This window comes from Hemiscyllium ocellatum, chromosome 23 (genome assembly GCF_020745735.1).
Source record: "Hemiscyllium ocellatum isolate sHemOce1 chromosome 23, sHemOce1.pat.X.cur, whole genome shotgun sequence".
In the NCBI taxonomy this organism is placed as follows: domain Eukaryota; kingdom Metazoa; phylum Chordata; class Chondrichthyes; order Orectolobiformes; family Hemiscylliidae; genus Hemiscyllium; species Hemiscyllium ocellatum.
Window position 1 is genome coordinate 30,711,708 of NC_083423.1, and position 25,538 is coordinate 30,737,245.

The 25,538-nt window shown below is 40.5% G+C and overlaps 1 protein-coding gene across 1 annotated transcript in view; it reads right to left on the minus strand.

Annotated features, from left to right (window-relative positions):
- Nucleotides 1-12,211: 12,211 nt before the first annotated feature.
- Nucleotides 12,212-25,538, minus strand: part of panx2 (pannexin 2) — a 45,786-nt gene continuing 32,459 nt past the window's right edge. Inside the window, exons 2-3 of the mRNA XM_060843171.1 lie at nucleotides 15,828-17,261; nucleotides 12,212-12,591 (exon numbers count right to left, since the gene is read on the minus strand). Coding sequence (XP_060699154.1) covers nucleotides 12,212-12,591; nucleotides 15,828-17,261 — 1,814 coding nt within the window. The remainder of the gene's footprint in view (nucleotides 12,592-15,827; nucleotides 17,262-25,538) is intronic.

The window sequence follows — 25,538 nt, forward strand, 5'->3', positions numbered from 1 at the left end:
ATTGTCCTAATTTTGTTTTCTTTCCATACTATTGTCTCAATTCTGCATTAACTTTGCTCAGTCATTGCTATGCTAGCAAAAGATAATCAGTTGCTATCTTCTGTTACTGGGAGTTAATATGCTCCTGTAATTTAGAAGACGTTTTAAAAACATTGTCTCCTTTGGTGACCAAATGTTTATCAGCCACAAATCTCTTTCATGACTTCCATTTTATTATGAATTCTTTCCCGTGATTCGCTCAAGAGATGTTGTAAAGAGATTTATAAAAGACAAGGAGTCAATGGACAGTGCTAAGGAATAGAAATGCACTTGGGAATAATATGTAACTAATGAATGAAAAGGATACAGTTTGAAGAAATTGTGGCTCCAACTTTATACTCGTGTAAAGTATATACATGAGCGGCTGCAGCAAAATAGTTTTATTTCCTGTGCTGTCAAGTATGATTTAAATACCTTGAAAATATTACTGGATAATAAAAAAATCTGTTATATTTGTATCATAACTAGCAAACATACTTTGGATTCTTTTTCAAGATGCTGCCCACTCTTTACCATTTGAATGCTACCTGAATAAAATTTATGGAAGAAATCTATGTAGTCTATGAAAGAAAATCTACAGCCAGCTTAAGAGTCAATTGAAAAATGATTTACTCCATTTATCAAATCAGTCTCCGTAGGAATTGAGATGTGCAACAAGTCTTTACATCAACACTCAATTAGTTTCCTTCTGTCTATTAAATTGACACCTTGTCAAAACGAGCAGACAGGTTTAATACTTTAATTCTAATACTAATGATAAATTATTTATTATAATTTACTCCGATATCATAAATTGCTTTTAAGTGAACATTAGTCAGTTTACACATACATATTTTATAAATATTCCTATAAACTGTGTGCAAATCAATTAGGTGTCTTAAAAGGTCTGGGAATTTTGGATGTAAGAAATTACTCAGGTAACTAGGGCACACACAAATGTCAATATTTTTACGTCCATCCTTCCACTCCTCTGTCAATCCAAATCTCAGCCATAAAACTGGCATTTCCCTCAAGTCGTCAATGTGACCATCATCTGATTGCACTTGTTCAGGAGGAACTCACAGCATTGCAACCAGGTTTTCAGGTGGAATAGGAAACAAAATAATCATATTTTGAAGGCACGTTGGCACAGTGGTTAGCACTACTGCTTTACAGCACCAGGGAGCTAGGTTCAATTCCCACCTTGGGCAACAGCCTCTGTGGAGTTTGTACATTCTCCCTGTGTCTGCATGGGTTTGCTCTGATATCCTTCCCCAGTCCAAAGATGTGTGGGTTAGGTGAATTGACCATGCTAAATAGACCGTAGTGTTAGGTGTAGGGGAATGGGTATTTGTGGGTTGCTCTTCGGAGGGTCGGTGTGGACTTGTTGGGTGGAGGGGCCTGTTTCCACACTGTAAGTAATCTAATATCTGTTTTGAAGTTGAAGATTTTTTGAGTGCTTTAAAAGACAGACCTGCACTGAGCCCTGTTCTGTTTCAATGAATGCATTTCAATGCCATATTTGTTTCAACATTATAAGTTGAAAAGCTTCCCTTTATTGCAGGTTCTTAAATTGCTCTGCCTGCTCTTCATGAACAATAATTGCTCTGCCTGCTCATCTTAACTTGCTCTGCTTAACTTGCTCTGCCTGCTCTTCGTGAACAACAATTGAACTTACATTTTAAAGCTCAATGATGACACATTCTTTTGAGTTTGGCATTTTCTTGGGTGCTGATCATTTATGTTTATTTAAGCCTATGTCTCCCTATTTTAACTGCAGGTCTATTCTATTATGTTTGGGAAGATACTTGGATATAACTTAACATTGGAAAAGTAAGGGCTATATTGAGCATATTTTGTGGTCTTTGGATTACACCAAAGAAGGAAATTCCAGACCTTCTCTCACAAATGCACCAATAGATATTTTGTTGTGTACATAGTGTATGCATTTCAAAAAAAAATCCTTGATATCAAGTGAAAATTTTTGGCAAAGTAAAATACTGGAGTTACTGAAAATCTGAAATCAAACCAAAAATGTGCTGGCCATTCACAATCGGTCAGGTGATATCTGTAGAGAGAAATGAGGTAATGGGTTGAATCTTACCTGAAATTGGCTAACTATCAGTCTTTGAGATGCCTAGTAAAGTTTCTTAGGCTTTTGTCCCAGATTCACCTCATTAACCATGCACCATGCCATTATGTTGCTCTGCTTCTCGGATTCTTCCACTCACTGTGTGCAGAAGTCCCTTACCACTACTAGGATATAATGGGCTCTCTACGGTGGCATCCAATTGCTCAGAAATGGAGCTAATGTATTGGGACAGAAAAAAAACACTGACTCTGGCTACTCCGGGTATGGTTGCAGCCATCTTACATTTGAAGGTTGCATTTAGGAATGGAGAGAATATGGAAAGCAATGCAGGTCAAGATTGGCACTGTGAGATGTTGGCTAAGCCTGGTAATCAGCAAACCCCTACCATGCTTCCACGACCCTCTCATTCCTGGACAGCTCATCAGTACTGACCCCAACATATTCCCACCCATAACCAGCAATTGCATTTGCAACTGTCGTCCTTATCCCAGAGCCCATCTCTTCAGTTTGATCCTGCCAAAAATCACGCTCCACAGAAGCCCCGTCAGGGCCACAATGGTGGTGACCACTGATAAAACTCCTACCCGACACTATCCATTCTTCTCCCATGCACTACTTTCTTCATTATATGTCAAATGTCCCCACTTTTCCATCCTTGTCCGCTCTATACTGAAATGGACTCCCTGAGAGTGACTGTCCCAAGTAAATGACTGACCACCTTCCCAAGCCTCTGGATAGTAATCGCTTGATGTCTTTGACTTAGTTTACTGAGAATTGCTAATTGGAGTTCCTATTTGACTGCAGCCCCAACCTTCTCCCTCTCCATCCTGACTGAGGACATGGACATTTGGTAGAATTATATGCAGTATGCTAGCTGTGCAGACTGCTGGTGCATACTGTCATTATGATATTGACATGGCAAGGTGCCATACAGCATAATGCCAATCAATGACTAATGACAGCTTGAACCAAATTGCTTGAACTGTGGCTGTGCTGAGCAACAGAGCAAGACTGTGAGCCCGTAAGCTGCAGCTGAGGGGGTAAAGTGCCAAAAGGCAAGTTAAGATAGGAATGTTGTGAGCATCAACATAGGAGCAAAGTGAATGAATAAGTGAGGATTCCTGAGATGCAGCCTGACCCAATCCATGAGATGTGTGCCTTTTTATTGTGCACAAAGTATCCTTGCAGCAGTATTGCAATACAGATACAAATACATTCCAATGTGCAGGACCTAACCATGAGTGGATTAGATATGTGCCATGATGATGCAGTGAGATTGGCACATATCATATGCCAAGATTTGTGGGTGCAAGGTGCATGTTGTCACTGTCCATGGAGTGTATCTTGGGACGGTCATGATTGATATCCAAGACAGAGGTCTGTAGAAGAAACAATGAGCCGGTGTTGCCAAGTTATCACTTGGCCTTTCATGTTGGGAATTATATAGAATCTCTAAGATGTGGAAACAGGCCCTTTGGCCCAACACCTCCACACTGACCTTTCGAAGAGTAACCCACCCATATCCATTCCCCTACCCTATTACTCTACATTTACCCTTGATTAATGCACCTAACCTACACATCCCTGATCACTACGGGCAATTCAGCATGGCCAATTCACCTAACCTGCACATCTTTGGATTGTGGGAGAAAACTGGAGCACCCAGAGGAAACCCACGCAGACATGGTGAGAACGTGCAAACGTCATACAGACAGTCACTTGAGGCTGGAATTGAACCTGGGTCCCTGGCACTGTGAGGCAGCACTGCTAACCACTGAGCCACCGTTTCTGTCTGATAGATCTGAAATGGGAAACTGCTTATTAATGAGGAGAGATTAATTACAATGAGATGTTAATGCACACTAAGGATGCAAATAGGTTTCTCCCTGATCTCTAGTGAGAATCTTGTCTTGTCATTCAACAGTTGTTTGGAAAATGGGACTTTTAACATTGAAAAGCTTCTTCCTTGCTATCTCACATGATTTTTCGCAACTTTCTCACAATGACTGACATCAGTCAGGGGCTGGGAAGATGCCTACCAATGTTTTGGATTGATATTTACCTTTCACTGGAACCAGAATAAAGAATGATTGGCAAATTTCATTTCTTGATACATGAAGGAATCAACACTGATTGAATCATAATGTGCCTAAAAGGTTCAATAGTGAATTGAATCATGCAAAGAAAACTTATCATGGTGCTCATGAATTAAAGGTTATTTAGCTTTTCATTAATCAAAAAATGAAAACACGTTTAATCGTATGCATTTACAAATGTATCTTATTAATACATTGCGGAAGAGATTGATTGGAGGGCAGTGGGTAGTGCAACTGGAACATGCACCCAAACAGATTAAGGCAATCTCTCAAAATCGATCCTCAGGGTTCATAAAATCCTTGAGCTGGGTGTACAGCGAGCTTACCTGGTTCAAATATCAGCATCAATCTGGAAAGCTTTTCATTAATTCTACAACTGATTTGGACATGAATATAGGAGTATGGTTACTAAGTTTGCAGATGACACCAAAACTGGTGGCGCAGTGGGTAGTGAAGAAGATTATTTGAGTACAATAGGACCTTGATCAAATGGGCCAGTGGCCGAGGAATTTAGTCTAGATAAATGTGAGGTGTTGCATCTTGATAAGGCAAATCAGGACAGGACTCATATAGTTAATGGTAGGGCCCTGGGAAGTATTGCAAACAAAGAGACCGAGGGGTTCAAATGCACAATTCCTTAGAAGTGGAGTTGCAGGTACACAGGGTGGTGAAGAAGTCGAAGAGTGTGGAGCTGGAAAAGCACAGCCGGTCAGGCTACATCCAAGGAGCAGGAAAATTAACCATTCGAGTATAAGCTCTTCATCAGGAATGATGGGGTGCCCAAGGGGTCTGAGAGATATATTGGAAGGGAGTGGGGCTGGGGGAAGGTAGTTAGGAATGCGACAGACAGGGTGGTGAAAAAAAACTTGGCATGCTTGTCTTCATTGGTCAGTGCATTAAGTTAAAGAGTTGGGATGTCATATTCCAGTCATACAGGATATTGGTTAGGCTACTTTTAGAACATTGCATACAATTCTGGTTTCCACGCTATGCGAAAGACGTTGTTAAACTTGACAGGGTTCAGAAAAGATTTACAAGGATGTTGCCAGGAATTTGAACATTTGAGCTATAGGAATAGATTTTTTCCCTGGAGTGTCAGAGACTGAGGGGCCAGGGCTCTACCATTTACTAGGTGAAAGTGGGTACTGCAGATGTTGGAGATTAAAGTAATGCTGGAAAAGCACAGTAGGGTCAGGCAGCATCTGAGGAGCAGGAAAATCGACATTTCAGGCAAAAACTCTTCATCAGGATTCATCATGTCCTGTCCTGATTTGCCTTACCAAAATGCTTGATTTACAAAATCATGAGGGGTATGGATATGGTGAATTGTCAAGATATATTTCCTAGGGTTAGGGAGTCCAAAACTAGAGGGCATAGGTTTAAGGTGAAATGGGAAAGAGTTAGAAAGGACAAGAGAGGCAACATTTTCATGCAGAAAGTGGTGTATGTATGGATGAATACCAGAGGAAGTAGTGGAGGCTGGTACAAATACAACATTTAGAAAGCATCTGGTTGAATAGGAAAGGTTTAGAAGGATATAGGCCAAATGCTGGCAAATGGGAGTAGATCAGTTTAGGATATCTGGTCGGCATGGATAAGTAGGACTGAAGGGCCTGTTTCTGTGCTGCATAACTCTCTGACTCTCTGACCTGAAAGTCCTGAGAGTGGGAGGAAGTTTGGGCAGTAAAGAAACAGAGAATGCCATATTTCTAAGAACGCAACTGAAACGTAGATTTACTTACCTTGCTTATGGTAGCTAACAGTGATCTCTATAAGGAGCTCCTATCAGATTGAAAGGTTCGTGTTTATACTGTGCGAGTACTGAGCTTAGGCTTTGTCCAATTTCAATGTAGGATCTATCACAAGGCCTGAGGTCTATCAACAGCACATTCAAGAGGTTCAATTCTGGTTTAAACTATTCAGCAGGATATCACCAGAGTCATTCTGCTGTCATATATTTCAATATCTTGAAGTCATTAGGCACACAAAATTGATCATTTTCAGCCTAGTTGAACAGGTTTGAATTACTCCCTCACTCTCCTCCTCCCATGCTAATTTTTTACTTGAAATGATACTCTGGAGAGCCATCTTCCTTATTGGTTGGATATTACATTCTTTTTGTTAGCATTAGAGAAAAGATTTTAATAACATTCTACAGAGGAAGAGGTTAATAGATCTCTGACGAGCAAGAGTCAGGCTAAGGAGTAATGCAGGAAAATTCAGGGAAAAATTAGACAGAAGTGATCGAATTGGATGGCTGACTCATGGTCATATGTTTGTAATACTGGATCAGCAATGAGCCAGGAAAACCAAGTTTATTCTTCCCATTCCATAACGAAGGGGTGCCAATTTGAGTCTGAACTGAGGAAGAATTTCTTCTCTCAGAGAGTTGTGAGTCTTTGAAACTCCTTGCGATGGACAGCAGTAGGGGTAGAGTCTCTGTGTATATTTAAGGCTGTGATAGATTCTTGACCAGTAAGGGAATCCAGGGTTATAGGGAATTGAAGGACATGTGGAATGTCAGATTCTATTGACTAGCAGAGCTGTCTTCAGGGACTGAACAGCCTCCTTCTCCTGCTCCTATTTCGTATGGTCTTATGGCAGTACAGGCTCACTGATCATTATGAGCACAGCAAAGTAAAACATTCATTACCCAGTCTTTTGTCTGGACAAATGTACTTGTGATTTGGTACAGAGCCATGAATGCATCGGTTAGATACAAACATGAACCGCAGATGCTGGAATCCAAAATAGACAGGTAGAAAGCTGGAAGAACACAGCAAGCCAGGCAGCATCAGGAGGTGGAGAAGTCGATGTTTCGGGTGACACCTGAAATGTCAATTTCTCCACTTCCTGATGCTGTTTTGTTAGCTGTGTTCTTCCAGCTTCCTGCCTGTCTATTATGAATGCATCAGTGACATTTCTGGATGATGTTCAGTTACTCACACAGTATAGAATCCCTGCAGTCTGGAAGCAGGCCATTTGACCCAACGAGTCCAAACTGACCCCTCAAAGAGCATTCCACCCAGACCAACCCCATTCCTGCAAGCCTGCAGTTCCCATGGCTAAACCATCTAACCAAATCATCCCTGGACACTATGAGCAATTTAGCACTGACCTGCTGATCTTTGGACAGTGGGAGGAAACTGAAGCAGCCAGAGAAAACCCATGCAGACACAGGGTGAACGTGTAAACTCCACATAGACAGTCACCCAAGGGTAGAATCAAACCCAGGTCTCCGGCAGTGTAAAGAGACAATGCTAAGCACTGAGCCACCATGCTACCCAGTATGCTGGCACTGTTATTAGATCCTATGTCCCTGAGTTATGGAATGGGAAAAATAAACTAGATTTCCTGCTTTATTGCTGATCCAATGCCACAAACATGCAAGGAGCAAGTGTAGGCTGTTCAGTCCTTTGGGTCTACGCCACCATTCAATAAGATCATGGCTGGCTGATTTTGGCCTGAGTTTCAAATCAATCACTACCCCGATACCCTTTGACTTCCTTGCTAGTAAGGGATCCAGTGACGTCTTCCTAAAAAAAATTCAATTCACAGGGGAAGAGAGTTCCTAAGATAGTCACTTGGAGAGAAAAGATTTCTCCTCATCTCCATCTTAAATAGAAAAGCCAATATTGATAAACCAAGCCCCCACAATGTTTAGGCTCTCCCACATGGAGAAATCCTTTCATCTCAAGATCTTAAATTTTTCAATAAAATCATTGCTTAGTCTTCTATTACCCAACTGATAGAGGCCCAGACTATCTAATCCTTTCTCATGAGATAAATTACATCTCATATCTTAGGTATCAGTGAGTGAACATGTTTTAACTGCTTCTAATGCATTTATATTCTTTCTTAAATAGGGAGATCACAACTGTACACGGTACTACAGATGTGGTGTCTTCAATGACCTGTACAACTGTAGTAAAACATCCTATCATATTTCATTCCCATGAAATAAGCAACAACTTTCCAATTGCCTTACAAGTCACTTGCTATATCTGCAATCAAACATCTTTTAAAAATTCATTGCCAGTGTGCGGACATTGCTGGTTAGACCAACATTTATTAACCATCACTAACTGCCCTTATGAGTATGGTGGTGATCTGCCTTCCTGAACTGCTGTAGTCCACATGGTGTAAGTACACCCACACTGCTGTTGTGTGGAATGTTCCAGGAATTTGACCTTGCAACAGCAAAGGAACAGTGATGCATTTCCAAGTTAGGATAATGTGGCTTGGAGGGGAACAAGAAAATGATTGTTTCCTCATTCATCAGCTGACCTTGTCCTTTTAAGTGGTAGAGTCATGGGCTTAAAAGGTGCTATCTGAGGAACTTTGATGAGTTGTTGCAGTGCAGTTTGTAAATGATGGGCAGTCTTTGGAGAGACAAGAAGTGAGATAGTCCCTGCAAAATTCCCAAACTCTGACCTGCTCATGTAGAAACAGTATTTATCCATTTAGTAAAATTCAGTTTCAGGTCAGTGGTAACTCCAAAGAATTGATGTGGTAGGAGATTCACTGATGAAATGCTAATGGATGTCAAAGGCAATGGTTGTATCTTTTTTGTTAAATTAGTCACTACATGGCTCTTGTGTGATGCAAATGTTATTTGCCACTATTCAGCACAAGTCTGAATATTACCTAGGTCTTGCTGCTTATAGATACAGATCACTCCAGTACCTGAGGAGGCGCGAATGGTGCTGAACACTGTGTAATCATTAGCAAACATCCCCACATCTGACCTTATGATGGTGAGAAGGTCATTGATGAAACAGCTAAAGATGGCTGGGCTAGGGCATTACGCTGAGGAATCCCTGTAGAGATGTCCTGGAGCTGAGATGATATACACCCAATGACCAAAACCATTGTCCTTTGTGCTAGGTATGACTCCAACCAGCAGAATGTTTTTCCTGATTCTAATTGACTCATATTTTTGCCTGATATCCTTGACACTGCACTCAATCACAATCTTAATGTCAAGTGCATCACCCTCACTTCCTTTCTTGAGTTCAGATATTTTGTCCATGTTTGAATCAAGGCTATCATGAGGCCAGGAGTTGAGTGGGCTTCGAGCAAGCAACCCAAACTGGGCTCACAGAGAAAGTTATTGTGAAGTATATGCAGCTTGATAGCCTTGTTGACATGACTTTCAATCACTCCACTGATGATTAAGTTAGACTGGTAATTGGCCAGATTGTATTTAGTTATTGTGTACAGGACATACTTGTAAAGATTTCCCCATTGCCGGATAGATGCCAATTTTGTAACTGCACTGGACCAGTTTGCCTAGGGGGCAAGGCTAGTTTGGAGCACAAGCATTCATTACTCCTGCCAGAATATTGCAATATCCATTGCCTTCAGCTGGTTCTTGATATCATGTGGAGTGAAGCAAATTGGTTGAAGGCAGGCATCCCTGATACTTAGCACCTCCTGTGATGCTAACATGAATAGGTACTTCAATCCATTGGCTAAAGTTGCTTGCAAATTCTTCAGCCTTGCCTTTTGTACTGATGTGCTGCAGCACTGAAAATGGGGATATTTGTGAAGTCTCTTCCACTGATCGCAACTGAATGTGTATGGATTGTCAAGTTTAGATCTGATCCATTGGTTGTGGAATCACTTATTGCAAACTATGCCTATTGCATTCTGTTCACACTGCTTGCTATGCAGGTAATCCTCTGTTCGAGTTACACCAATTTTTGTGAGGTATGCCTGGTGCTGTTCCTAACTTGCCCTCCATTTGATGATTCATACACTAGCATACCCAGATCCCTATGTACCACCCAGTTCCACAATATCCCTTCATTTATGTAATATGCTGCTTTTCTACCTTCCTACCAAAGCGGACAAGTTTAAATTTTCTTACATTGTACACAAACAGCAAATTTGTACCCCAACGTAATCTATATATAACCCTTTAAAGGCTATATTTGTCCTCATTACAACTGAATTTGCTTCCAACTCTGTATCATCAGCAAAGTTAGCAATCATACATTTGGTTCCTTTATCCAATTAATTAATATAAATTGTAAATACTTGATGCTTCAGCAGCAATCCCCTTCGTGGGGAGTTCCCTTCATCACATTCTACAGACCTAGAAAGGACCACCCGTCTACTCACTGTTTGTTGTTAGCTAACTAATTTGTTATTCTTTGTATTATGTTACCCCACACCATGAGTAATCTTTGATGTGGCAATTTTTCAACTGCATTCTGGAAATCTGAGTACATCACATCTATAGATTCCCTTTTATCCACTTTGTTACTTCCTTACCAGACTACAGGGAGTTGGTCAAGCATGATTACCCTTTCACAAAACCATGCTGAATCTGCCGAATTGAATTGAGATTTTCTAAGTGTCCCACTCCATCATGATTAATCAAAATTCTTGTAATTTTGTTATGACAGTTACTATGCTGGTCTGGTCTGGAGTTTTCTGCTTTCTGTTTCCACCTCTTTCTTGATGGTATGAGTTATATTTCCCATTTTTCAACATGAACCTTTCCTGCATCTAGGGAATTTTAAAAAATTAAATCAGTGCATCTGCTGCCATAGCAGCTACTTATTTTAAGAATGAAGTCCAACAGCATCTAGTGCCTTGACAGTTTTCAATCTAATGACTTTCTCAAAACCATTTCCCTTGCAAATGCAATTGTTTTAAGATACCTACTGAAGCAGGACATGTTGGATAATCTGGAGATAGCAAAGTCAAACAGTCACTCCCTAAAACAGACATTAGCCTTGTTTAATAACCAATCAGCGACGCCATGTCATATTCTGTAACGATTAGGTGTCATCTGTGCCATGTCTGTTCTGTGCAATATTTTTGGCACTATGTTGATCTAATTGAGGGTACTTAAGATGACTGTTGGGGCCACCTAAGAACAGTGAAGCTTTCATTTCTCTACTTACTGGAGTATGGCATCAGGAGGAACGGGGAAGGCTCCACATTGAGATGATTGGCTTCTGGCTGTTATTATGCAGAATAGACATACAGCTCAATTTCCAATGAGCCTTGAGTTTTAAACCATCTCCAAGCATCTATTATGGTGGACTGCCCACTCACACTGATTCCTGGCACAATAACAATTTCTTAGCTTATGTTTCATAGTCATGCATTTTCACAACTTTGTCAGAAGGATTTGAAACACCAGGTGGAGGCAATGACCACATAGGTTATAGTAATGGTAATAATTAGAACTGTAATATTTACAACAAATATATATTGATAAAAATTATTGCTACCCTTTACTTATACAATCGGTGTATTTATGTTTCATAAGAAATGGAATACAGAAATCTATTATTGATCTTCTACTTAAAGTAACATTTTCAGGAAATAAAACCCAAAGCATAAAAATCTGTAAAAGTTGAAGTAAAAAGTGAACAGGTTACAGCTGCTTTGGAGTTTTGTGATTCTTGTTACTGTTTATTGCATTTTTGTGCTATGAAGTAGCTTTCCTGCTAATGTAGTGAATAAAAGATGTGTAAAAATAAACTGTGTAAACATTTATTGGTTCTTTATTGGTATCATCTCGAACAAAGAACCAGTGAAGAGTGCTTCTTTCTATTCTCTGTGTCAGCATCTATTCAATAGCACTTGTATGCTTTTGCTTTCTGACAGCAAGACTTGCTAATTATAGTCCTTGAACTGTCTGACTGTAAACTCCAGTTGGTTATTCCATCAATTCTTTGTTGCATTGCACTGCTGGCAGTTTTAGAATAGATGTTTAAACCTAAGCTACAATTAGTAAAGCTAAGCACCATAAAATGTGTTGAGTCATGAGAGTTTTTGATTTAAAAACAATTTTTCTGTTTGGGAAACACGCCCATTGGCTATTTTGCATCGAGGGAAACTCATGGGGACACATTCAGAACATTATTTGCTTTATGTGTTAGTTACTGAACAGATGGAGAGGTTAGTACTTGTGCCAATGTCATCTTCCAATGATGCAATATCAGCCATATGATAGAACTAATTCTATTGCATATCTAATCTGCTAATATTCTATCGTGCTAACCATTACTATAGGGTCTTCAAACGTAGCGAGTAATATCTTCTCTGGTGAATGCGTAGGTAAATCTGCTGCATCTGCAGAAGATGTGACTCTTGCATTTAGAAAGCTGGAGGGAAATGCTTCATCCTCGCGATCTTCATAAAGTGCTGGGATGTTCTGGATGTTGATTAAGGGGTGAGTAGGGTTGCGGTTGAACTGGGACTTTGTGTCACAGACATCCTTTTCTAGATTGGATGGAACTGCTACAGTTGGCAAGTTGTTTGTATAGTTGGTAGCATAAGCTTTACTGATGGGAAGAGTTAGGCAGCTCTCTGATGAATATTTAATATTGCTTGTAGCACCTCCTTCAGACAGATTACTATCTATGAGAAATAACTTGTTAGAATTCAGATAGTCATGAAATGCAAGCATAAAACTTCAACATTAATATTGTTTTAAACTATTACAATCTGCAGTTAAATAAGTAAAAACTGTAAATTCATACTGTTAATATTGCAAATGCCAATCTGACCCTTAATTCAAATTAAAGGGAAATAACATATACTTCCTCTTACATCACCTGGATTTTATGGTTAACAGTGTTGAGAGCCAAACTTGAAGGATTTAATGGACTTCAGAACAGCAATTTTCCCTCTACTGACACGGCTTTCAAACTCTGCCTACAAATAAGCTGTGGCCTCCAGGAAAATTACAGCCACCAAGTCGGATGAGCAGCCCATCAGATTGAAGAATTCATATGGGTATCAAACCATAGAATAGATTATAACTCACATTGTTATCATTTTGCAGATACAAAATGTAGATTGGGACGTTGACATTAAATTAACACAGAAGTTAAAATATCATAAGGCACTTCATAACTAGTTTTATCTAAAAAAAAACTTTGTGATCATACTCCAGGGAACAGCATTAATTGCGCAGCATTCTACAGTGCTGACACTTTTGAAGGAAAAGACGCATTGTGATTTTTAGGAGAACATATCTATATCCATGATAGTTGACCATTATTTATCACCACCAACCTTAACAGGTCTTACATTCAAAAATCAAAACATGCTTCTCATAATATTCAAAAGCAGTGGGGTCAAGAAATTACTCTAAGGCTGGGAACTTGATTCAAAATTAAAAATCTATCCTATGATTATCTTGTTCTCCTTCTCTCATTTCTCCTTCACATTTCTTGCCTTCACCCCACTCCTTCACCTTATATTCATTTTTCCTTTCTCTTCCACTTTCATTAATTCCAGTTTAATCTCTTTCTCCTATTCATTTCTCTGTAGCAGTTTTACTTTCACTTTAAACAGTCTATAAATTGAAAGGGTGCATTTCAGGTGGCTGAAAGAGTCCAAAGTGTTAAAGTAACAGAGAAGGAACAAGGAGTATTGAAGGGAAGCAAGCTGGGACCACTGAAGTAATGAAAATAACAAAAGAGAGAAGAATGAGGCTTTTGCTGTTGAATAGAGAAGCACATTGTGTCTGGCGAAGGAGTGCTTACCATGCTCAGGAATGCACTATTTTATGGACAGACAAGCCTTGTCTTTGGTGCAGGGACTGGGGCCAAGGTCACATTGTGGTTCCTGAGAACTCTAACGTTTTTCATTACAAGGTGATATTCTTGCAGGCACTTTTGCTTGCAGTGTTTCTAATGAGAATGGCAGAGTTCTTAAGCCCCTCCGAGGTTAGGAATAGGTATGGATGGGGTTTGAAATTCTGGCTGACTGAATGGCTTCCTAATGCAATTCTAGGAACTATCTATGTATGTGGAGGTGTGTGTGAGGTTTGGATATTTTTATTGGTTCCCCAATCTAACCTTTAATTGACAAAGAAACCAGTCTCCAGCCAAATTAAAGAAATGCCTCTGTGGAAATTGTAAAAAGAAAGTGTTTTTTTCCTAATGGTGGATTCAGGACAAAGGAGCGATCTCAATTTCTGTTTTCTGATCCCTGAGGGACCAGCTCCAGTTAATTAGGTGAAGACTTTGTAATCTAGCAAAAATCTGAAGTTGGCTTAAAGGATGTGTTGTCTTTCATGTAGAAAGGGTAAAAGGGGTTTGAAGTCAAGTTTCTAGGTACATCGCTGATTCTTCTGTGTGTTTGCTGTCTCAGATATTTTGTTTTAAAATATGAGTAATGGAATGGGTGAAGACCTGCACTGTGGCCTCTTATCTTGATAAAATCTGGTTGGGTATTGATTTTTGGCTGGAATGTAATTGTAACAAAAATGTAAGTGCTAAGAGATGCATAAAGTGCATAATGTAGTCAGCAATTAATGTAAGCAGAACATAATTCAAATAGAATGTGGAAAATGATGGGAAACAAAACACTTAATAGAGAAAAGAAAACTTACAGATGAGACAGGTTATGAAATAGTGCTCAGAGTATTGACACTTGATCAAAACAAAAAGAAGCAATTTTAATATGAAAAACTGTCTCATAAAATGACATCTTTATGAGAAAATACACATTTCTGCAAATGGAGCGTACAGGTTTTTCTGTTTGATGGCAAACAATTAAAATTTACCAAAATCAGATTTTGTAATGTTGCAACTTCCCCTATATTGCACATACATTGAAATTTATGTTTGAGGTTTGTGAAAAAGAGACATACTGCTTGCTGAAGTTTAGTGTCTTGAACTCACCAGGGCAAATGTAAGAATATCAAATTTTTAAGGGGAAGAGGAAACTGCACTACAAGCACAAAAGAATACTGATTCATTGGAAAATGGAGTCTGGTTGGTCAAAGTGCTGACAAGGAGAATGCATCAGGAACAATTATCTCCCAAGCTTTTGTTTAAATTCAAGAAAGGCTAATCGGCCCAAATTCGTTGAGGAATAGACATGGGGAATGCATGAGGGAACAGTTGTCCCCAAAACTTTTGCTGAATAGAAAAAGGTACAAAGACTGGACATGATGTTTCTGTTTGCAGAACACATGGGCCTGCATAGGAATATGTAAAGCTTCAACCAGCACAAGTGAGCGAAACTGTGAGCCTGACAGACAGAGTTAAATTAATTATGATTATGCAAGACACAAAGCTTTGATAGTGAGTTTCTCTTTTTGGTAAAATTCAATTCTGTACGACCAACAGTTTTATATTTCTTAAACATCAACTCAGAACTATTCCTTAACTGTCGAATGCTATTGGGTTGAATGGGTAACAAGAAAAATATTTTTTCCAATAGTTTCATTATTTCAATAACGAATGGAAAAATCTATTGTTGTAAGTTTGGAATCTATGTCTTTTTTTTTATCTCTGTCTCTGCTAATGTAGTTATTGTTCATCCAAGTGGGTCAGTTTGATGCCTCATTATTCCCTTCAAATTCGGCCACCAAAAATATCTTTTGTCACAACTTTCTTCAGAGTACATTTTGTGGCTTGCTCTCTGATTAGAAACCTTTTAATTAAAACATTATTCAAAACAGATCTGGAACTTATCCAGTGAATTATGGGGTAGAAAATACTATACTGCAAATATACATAATATCAGTTTGCAGAAACTACAACTGCATTTAAAATAAGTAACAAAAACATTATCTCCACTTGTCTATTCTTTTAAGATAATTTGATTAATTAATATTCAGTAAACTCACACTTCACCTTTGATGGGAGATGGTACATGTGCCAACATGTTCTCCTCTGAATGCAAGAAGTTTCCATCCTGAGTCTTAGAAGTGCAACTTCCCTGATCCGGCCTGGGCTTTTTGGTGGTCACAATGCATGGATGAACATCCAAAGACAAGTGCCGACTGTGTTTTTTCTCACTGTTAACATTTGTGTTCCCTTCACTTTTACTGGAAGATGAATCTTGAAAATATTTTGAAGTCGAGTCTAGGAGAGGAGCCGCGAGGCCGTCTGTCGCTGTCTTTCGCCTTGCAGGCTTGGGTTTCTCCCCCTTGTTGTTTTCCAACTTGAAGGCGGTGGAGGGCTCTCTGAAAGGCTGGTGCAGTGGATTGGTGGTGGGGATCCACTTCATTTTCTTCCGGGGTCTCTTTATGACGAGTTGCTCGTTGCTGTCGATGTCAGCGGGGTCCACACTGGGGTCAATGGTTTGGATTCCTGCATCGCGCATGGTGGGAGTGACATCGTGGTTAGACTGAGCCAAGGCGGCCAGCAGTTGGCGCACCACATTGTCGTACATCAGGTCGCTCTCGTTGGTGATGAAGTCCAGGCGGTTCAGCGACTTGATGTGGTCGCGGTTCTCGTTGCAGAACAGGGCAAGGATGTTGATGTCGCAGAACTGCGACTTCTGCCACTGCTTCCTGGTCTTGATGCCGACCTTGTGCAGCTTGTCGAAGATGAAGTTGGACTTCCTGACGATGAAGAGGTGGATGAGGTTGATGAGGATGATCAGGTTGATGAAGCACAGCAGCACGATGTCCACGATGGCGATGATGCGCTGCATCTGCACCGAGGGCAGCTTACAGTTGACATGCACCTGGAGGGTCTCACTGCTGGACAGGTCAGGGGGCTCCCCCAGAGGGCAAGTGAACTCGTTCTGTTTCTGGTTGGCATAGTATGTGCACAGGTAACTGATTGGGATGATACTGAGGAAGACCACGGACAGCTGCCGCGACAGGTACAGCCTGGCCAGGAAGTTACTCTGGCCTCGCCGCTCCAGGTACTTCTCGAAGAGGTTCTGCTCCGGGCTCTTCTCCTTCTCCGCATTCTCAATGATCTCCCTTTTCTCCTTCTCCGTGATGCCTGCCCCTTTCGACTGGATCTGCTTCTCGATTTTGGGAGCCCTGCCCTCCGCCGCACGGTGGTAGCAGTTGTCTATTTCCTGAAGCAGAAAGTTGAGCTCCGAGGTCAGTCTGGTGGACGCCAGGAACTCCCAGCCCAGGGCCGGGATGTACATGATGCCAGCGAAGGCGAGCAACGCGTAAGGGAGGAACTTGTGCTCAAAGAGGGACGGCCGCTGACTCGGCTCCACACCCGGCACAGCATCTCTCAGCTCGGTCCAGCAATATCCTCTGGCGTATAACGCCTGGTCACGGGTGAAATTGTTGGGCGTGTAACAGTATATCGACTCCTCTGTGTAACAGAGAGAAAAGTCACGGTTTTTTTTTAAGAAACCCTGTCAATGGTGCTCTGTAGATTAAACACTTCAAATAACTCCGTCAATTGTAATACATTTCATTTTCCAAATGTTGACACCTGCCTTGAAGTTCCAATTCTTAAATTGTTCTACTCAAATCCAAAGATGTGCAGGTCAGGTGAATTGGCCATAGTGTTAGGTGCATTGGTTGGGGTAAATATAGGGTAGGGAAATGGATCTGGCTGGGTCACTCTTCAGAGGGTTGGTGTGGACTTGTTGGGCCGAAGGGCCTGTTTCCATACTGTAGGGAATCTAATCATTAAAAAAAAGCTCATTCCTGTCACACAAACTTTAAAACCCCCGTTTCCAGTCCGTTGCACTCCTGCCATGTTTTACTCTTTTAAACTGTTTTAAGGAACCATGTAAACCTAATCTCCTAGATAATAACACAACTGCATAAATACCAAATTTTTTTTTGGTGCAACTTGTGAATCCTAGCCGGCTTTGAACGTGGGGAAGGTGCTGATAGTTTGCACAGTCTCGGGAGATATTTCCAACATCTACTGATCCTGCTGAGTTTTTGAGTCCCACTGGGAAAACTCATGGATGAGTCGGCAGTGAGTATGTGGGTGCCACTTGTTTTCTGATTCCACCCTAGTATTGTAGGTGGGAGTGAGGGTGGTGGAGGGCTACCCTCCCACAAACAGCTGGTGGGCAGCTCATTGGTCTCATTAAAGGCCTAATATTGGAGACTCAAATGTTCCAATTGGCCTCCAGGTCCCTGGAGGTGTGTGGGGAAGGGTGCAGATTCCAGGAAGAGGTGATGTCCTTGTGCTAAAGTGGGTATCAGCCATCCAGGCAGTTTACAGACACTGCCAGGCCTCAGCAGCAGCCATTGACCACCCTTTGCAGGACATTCATGCATGCCCTTTCCCAAACAATGGTGACCTCACTCCTGAGACCACTTTTTAAAAATCTAAAATATTGAAGAGAGCTCATCACTATCTTGGAGTACGTTCTCTCTCGCTTACCTGGAAAGGCAAGTATTGACTTTTAAATACTCGAGGGATTCCTATTGATCTCCTCGCTTTGACAGCTCACCAACCATCCTTGGTCGGGTGGTCAGCCCACCTCTGGATACTAATTGACCAAGTCAGAGAAACTAATCATCTAGACACCTGCCCCCTATTCAACCATGACAGCAGTTTCCAAAGTCCTAGAACCTAAGAAAAAGTAACGCAGTGATCAAGTTTCTGAATGTAACCCCTCCTCTGAAGAATGGCTAACATTAGAAAGTTATTTATGAATAACTCCTTCAAACATTTGGGAAGTGTGATGGTTTTTGAAGCTATGCACATCTAAGTGTTTAACCTTAGTCTCCATATTTCACTCATTGAAAATTTCACAAGTGGTTATGAAATACTTTTATCCAACAGCTAGGCAATACTTCAGTTGATATATAGTTATAGCCAGTACATTTTCCAGACTTAAGATCCTTTTTAACTAGGTTAAATTTAAATTAAGCTAGCAACAACCTGGAAAGTGTCCAGTTGATTGTCAGCAGGATTCTTAAATTAGAGTTCAGGCGCAAAGAGACTCTTAATCTGGATGCAGCAAGATTTAGACTTCTGGGGGAAAAGAAACAGATGTAGTGAAAAATGATTGCCTATCTTTTGTGCTAAGATCCAAACCAATCTTACAAAGGTATGAGAGCACAGGAGATCTCTCTGCATGCATATATCATGGAATTTGGCAACATAGTTATGCTTAAATGGAATTATCTTAAATTAGCTAGCTCTGCATATTTTTTAATTCCTCCGCAGAGATTGGTTTTAAGCATGAAATAATTGCAAATAAATCAATTAGAAACTCAGCATACAGATTACAAATGTAGTAGAATTGTATGATATTCAATTGAATGTTAGTTCACTGTTTGTCTTATGGTAGGAAGTGTACTAAACTGAGTTGAATGCCCTGGCGTTGTGGAAATTCATTTTAAGCTGGACCATTTGAGATTTGATGAATATCATGCCTCATTTTTTTGTTATGTTGTAAGGGCCAATGTTTGTGAAGTAAACTTTGAATTCAACTTTTTTGAATAAAAATAAATAATGATAAGCCACTAGTAGTACCCGGCTGCAGAGTAATTTTGTGAATGGTGCAGTTTTCAAGTCAATGATTATTTTCCCTCCACTAGGATGACGCAAATACTATTACTAATCAAAGGAAAAGTAGGAGTACATAGTTTTAGCACCGCTAAATAAAGCTAATATTGTGAACTATGTTGTTCATGTAATTTAATATTTGGATGATTTTTTTAAAACCCAATCCTATATGTTGAAAATGAAAGCAACATTACAGAATTGTCTAATGATTACTTGTGGTGAGCAGAACATGCAGATGACTTTTTTTTTGCTTCTTTCATAGGATTTGAACATCACTGGCCAGGCCACATTTGTTACCTAAATGCTCTTGCTGCAGATGTGGAGTTATATTGGGCCCCACCGGGCAAGGTCAGCTGAGTTCTTTTCCTAAAGTTTATCAATGAACCAGTTGGGTTTTTGTAACAATCAAGATGAGAAAAGTCAAGACTAGTACATTCCAGATTTATTTGTTTAATTTAAATACCACCAGCTATCATAGTGGGATTTGTGCACATCTGGATTATGAGTCCATTTTGACATTAACACTGCAGCAGCACCTCTCTGCTTGAACTACCAAAAGACATGTAATAAAATGAACCATTAAGAAAAAAATCATTTTGCACAAATTGAATCAAATTTTATTCTTGCATTAATGAAGTCTTGTTTAAGCTAACTTATCCTAAGTCTATTTATATCTGGCTTTATCAGAGGATCACTAACACTGTATAAATAAATAATGTAAATGGACACAGTATTTGTGCTAATGGGTTCATTCACAATTTAGAGGAACAACTTAGCACAATGAAGCAAAATTGCAGAGTTCCATGATAATGCCCCGCACAATGATAGGATGAACATCCATAATTTACTTGGGTGAGTTATTGATCTTGGCACTGACATTCGGAGAAAGCAATTATTTTTACTTGAAGACTAGAGGAGGCAATGGCCCAGTGATAGTATCACTAGACCATTAATCCAGAAACTTAGCTAACATTTGGGTTTGAATACCATCATGGCAGATGGCATTTAGGTCAATAAAAAGATCTGGAATTAAAAACTACTGATCCCTTAAATCCCACTGCACCACCCCACCCCCACTCCGGCTCAATGATGTCCTTTAGTGTAGGAAATCTGCTACCCTCACCTTGTGTGACCTACATGTGACTTCACAACCACAGCAATGTGATTGAGTGGCAACTGCCTTCTGAAAAGACCTAACAAGCTCCACTCAGTTGTATTAGTTGCTATGACATCTCAACAAAGTAATGCAGCACCTGACATTGACAAAGGTATCATAAAAGACAATGGCAAATATAGTCCTGTCAGACCTGCAAAGTCCTCCTCACTAACATCTGTGGGCTAGTGCCAAAATTGAGAGAGCTGTCTCACAGCCTAGTCAAGCAACAGTCTAACATAATAGTACTCACGGAATCGTATCTGACAGACAATGTTCCAGATACCACCATTGCCATCCCTGGATATGTCCTGTCCCTCTGGTAGGACAGACCAGCACGGGTGGTGGCACAGTGATTTACAGTTGGGAGGGATTTGCCTTTGGAGTCCTCAACATTGATTCTGGACCCTGTGAAATCTCGTGGCTTCAGATTAAAAAGGGTCAAGGACACCTCCTGCTGGTCACCACATACTGCCTTCCTTTGGCTGATGAATCAGAATGCCTTGATGTTGAACAATACTAGGAGGTAGCAATGAGAGTGGCAAGTCCGTAAACTGTACTGGGGGTGAGTGATTTCAATGTTCATCACCACAAGGAGCTCGGCAGCAGCAATACTGATCAAGCTGGTCAGGTCCTGAAGAACATAGCTACTAGACTGGGTCTGCCGCAGGTGGGGAGGGAACCAACAAGGCAAGAAAATGTACTTAACCTCATATTTATGAATCTGTTGGCTGCAGATGTATCAGTCCCCGACAGCATGTCAAAGAGTGATCACTACACAGTTCTTGTGAAGACCAACTCCCACTTCACATTTTGAATACTTTCCATTATGTTGTGTGGCACTGTCACTGTGCTAAGTGGGATAGACTTTGAACTGATCTAGAAATTCAATACTAAGCATCCATGAGGCATTATGAACCATCAACAGCAATGAAATTATACTCTAGCACAATCTGGAATCTCATGTAGCATATACCCTACTCAACCATTACTATTAAGTCAGGTGATCAACCCTGGCTCAACAGAGATTACAGGAGGGTATGCCAGGAGCAGCACCAGAAATACCCACAAATGAGGTGTCAACCTGGTGAAGCTACTAAACAGGACTACTTGCATGCAAAACAGCAGAAGTTGCAAGTGATAGTCAGAACTAAGCAATCTCATAATTAAAAGATCAGACCTAAGTTCTGCAGTCCTGCCACATCCAGTCATGAATGGTGGTGGATAATTAAACAATCCATTTGAGCAACCAGCTCTGCAAGTATCCCCATATTCAATGATGGAAGAGCTCAACATATTGGTGCAAAAGATAAAGCTGAAGTATTTGCAGCAATCTTCAGTCAAAAGTGCCAAGTGGATGATCTATCTCAGCCTCATCCAATGATCCCCAGCATCATAGATACTAATCTTCAGCCAATTTGATTCACCCCAGCATAGAAACAGACCCTTTGGTCCAACTTGTCCTTGCTAACCACATACCCTAAATTAATCTCGTCCCACTTTACTCATATCCCTCTAAAACTTGCCTGTTCACATACACATCCAGATACCTTTTAAATGCTGTATTTGTACCAACCTCCACCACTTCCTCTGGCAGTTCATTCCATACATGCACCACCCTCTGCGTGAAAAGGTTGCCCCTTAGGTCCCTTTTAAATATTCCCACTCTCATCTTAAAACTATGCCCTCTAGTTCTGGATTCCCGTACTTTGGGAAAGACCTTGGTTATTCACCCCATCTATACCCCTCCCGATTTTATAAACTTCTGTAAGGTCACCCCTCCGTCTCTGATGCTCCAGTGAAAATAGCCCCAGCCTAATCAGCCTCTCCCTATAGCACAGACCCTCCAACCTTGGCAACATCCTTTTAGATATTTTCTGAACTCTTTCAAGTTTAACAACATATTTCCTACAGCAGGGAGACTAGAATTGAATGCAATATTCCAAAAGTGGCCTCACCAATGTCCTGTACAGTGACAACATGACCTCCCAACTCCTATACTCAATGCATTGACCAATAAAGGCAAGCATACCAAACACGTCTTCACTATCCTATCTACCTGCGACTCCACTTTCAAGCAACTATGAACCTGTACTCCAAGGTCTCTTTGTTAGGCAATACGCCCCAGGGCCTCACCATAAAGTGTATAAGTCCTGCCCTGATTTGCCCATCAAACCTTACATGAAATCACAAAACAGTTGGAGCCACTGGATACAGCAAAGGCTATGGGACCTGTCAACATTCCAGCAATAGTACTGAAGACTTGTGCTCCAAAATGTGTCACTCCCTAGCCAAGCTCTTCCAGTGCTGTTTCAACACTGGCATTTACCCAATAACGTGGGTCTGTACACAAAAAGTAGGACATTTCCAATGCAGTTAATTACCACCCCCATCAGTCTATGCTCGATCATCAGTAAGATGTTGGGAGGTGTCGTCTATAGTGCTATCAAATAGCACCTGGTCAGTGACGAGCAGTTGGGTTCTGCCAGTTTCACACAACTCTTGACCTTGTTACAGACTTGATTCAAACATGGACAAAAGAACTGAATTCCAGAGGTAAGGTGAGAGTGACAGCCTTTGACATCAAGGCTGCATTCAACTGAGTATGGCATTAAGGAACCCTAGCAACACTGGAATCAATGGAAATCAGTGGCTAATTCTCTACTGATTGGAGTCACATCTGACACATAAAATGGTTGTGGTTTATTGGAGGAATCATCTCAGCTCCAGGCTAGATCTGCGGGAATTCCTCAGAATAGTGTCCTAGGCCCATCGTCTTCAGCTGCTTCATCAATGACCTTCCATCCTTCATAAGGTCAGAAGTGAGCATGTTCACTAGTGATTGCACAATATTCAGCATCATTCATTATTCCACAGATACTGATGTGATCCATGTTCAAATGCAACAAGATCTGGACAACCTACAGACTTGGGCTGACAAGTGGCAAGAAACATACATGCCACACAAATGCCAGGCAATGACCCTCTTCAGTGAGAGACAATCTAATCACTGGCTGTTGACATTCAATAGTGTTACCATCACTGAATCCCCCACCATCAATATCCTTGGGGCTACCATTGACCAGAAACTCAACTGGACTCACCACATAAACACAGTGGTGGTAAGAGCAGATCAGATACTAGGAATACTGTGGTGAGTAGTTCACCTTCTGACTCCCCAATGCCTGTTCACAAGGCATAAGTCAGGATTGTGATGGAATGCTCCCTACTGGCCTGGATGGTGCAGCTTCAGCAACACTCAGGAAGCTTGACACCATCCAGGACAAAGTAACCTGCTGGATTGGCACCACATCCACAAACATTCACTCCCTCCACCACTGTCACTCAGTAGCAGCAGTGTGTACTATCTACAAGATGCATGGCAGAAATTCACTAGAGATCCGCAGACAACACCTTCCAAACTCACAACCACTTCCATCTAGAAGGACAAAGGCAGCAGATACCTCCTGGAAGTTCTCCTTCAAGTCGTTCTCACTTGGAAATATTTCACCATTCCTTCACTGTTGCTGGGCTAAAATCTTGGAATTCCCTCCTGAGTAGCATTGCACATCAACCCACAGCACATGGACTGCAATGCTTTAAGAAGGCAGCTCACCATCCCTAGTTGGGTAATAAGTGCTGGCCAGCCAGCAGAGTTAACAACGACTATTCTGCAATTCTGCTATATGGTTTAGTTCCAGAACACCATTGACATGATGCTGGAGAAGGTAAGCCACATACCATATTGGGGAAGACTTATGATGTGTGCAGAAGACAATTTTAAAAAAGAAAGTTCAAAATGCACCACCAAAAAATTCAAGCATGTTAGTTGTTTCCTAAAGTAGCCTAATCAGTGAGCATGTATAAATATCCTTACATTTTATAATGTGAAAATTCATAGTCCATACTTTTGCAATTTTGTGACAGACATGGTGTTCAAATCCAGAAATGATCTGATTTGTTGTATCTTCCTCTGTGTTGACAACACTTTTCTTTCAAGCAGCCTTGGATGAATAGAAATGGAGATCATGGTAGCAATTAATGTAATCATTTGGTTTGTACTTTATAGGAATTCTTGCAGAATTATAGGGATGTTAAGCAGTTTGCACTACTGTACTTATTAATTATGCAGTAGTGAACAGAAGCAGGTGAATTTGTTGTGAAAGAATATATACCCATGGTGATATTACTGGAAGGTACATGTCTTCTGAGAATTCCTATCTGCCTTTCCATTTTGCTTTAGACAAACAACATAATTAATTCAAAATAAGTGTCTACCTACCACTTCAGTTGTTTCCATTAGTTGTTTAGAGCTTCTGTGGAGAACAGTAATGAAGTCACCACTGATGTACACTTGAATTCATGACTTGAAAGCGTCAAAATATTTTCTGATGCATATTATTTGCCAATTGATGCATATTTTCATTTTCCTCCTTGCAATTCTCTTGTGCAATTCTAAAGGCGTATGTATAACTTTCTTCTGAGTAGAAGTTGGGACTTTAATGTATATTATGTACTTCCTTACTGATTTCATTTTAAATTTAATATGGCATTTTAAACAAATAAAGTTTGATTAATAAAGTTGCACTAGCATATCAAATATTTTTTTAATTTCACTGGCAACAAGTGCTTTTATGTTTTACTATGAGAAATAAAATATTTATATAATTCTTTGTATTTCCAGGGATGCATTTTTAAAAAACAATCATCGGCACTGAATTTTTAGAAATGTGGAAAAGGCAAATGTGAAAAGGTTTTCTTTGATGAATAATAGCCCAGTGAGTAAAGGATTGGAAATGCACAAAGACTGTGAATAAGGTAACCTCAACCAGTTCATTTGTTGGAATATGATAATTGGCTTCAGCACCATACGTCCACCAGGGGAAAATCAGCTACGGTTTCTGCTTCTGCATTTTTCCTTGCTGGAAACTCCCATGTATAAAAGTGAGAATGGG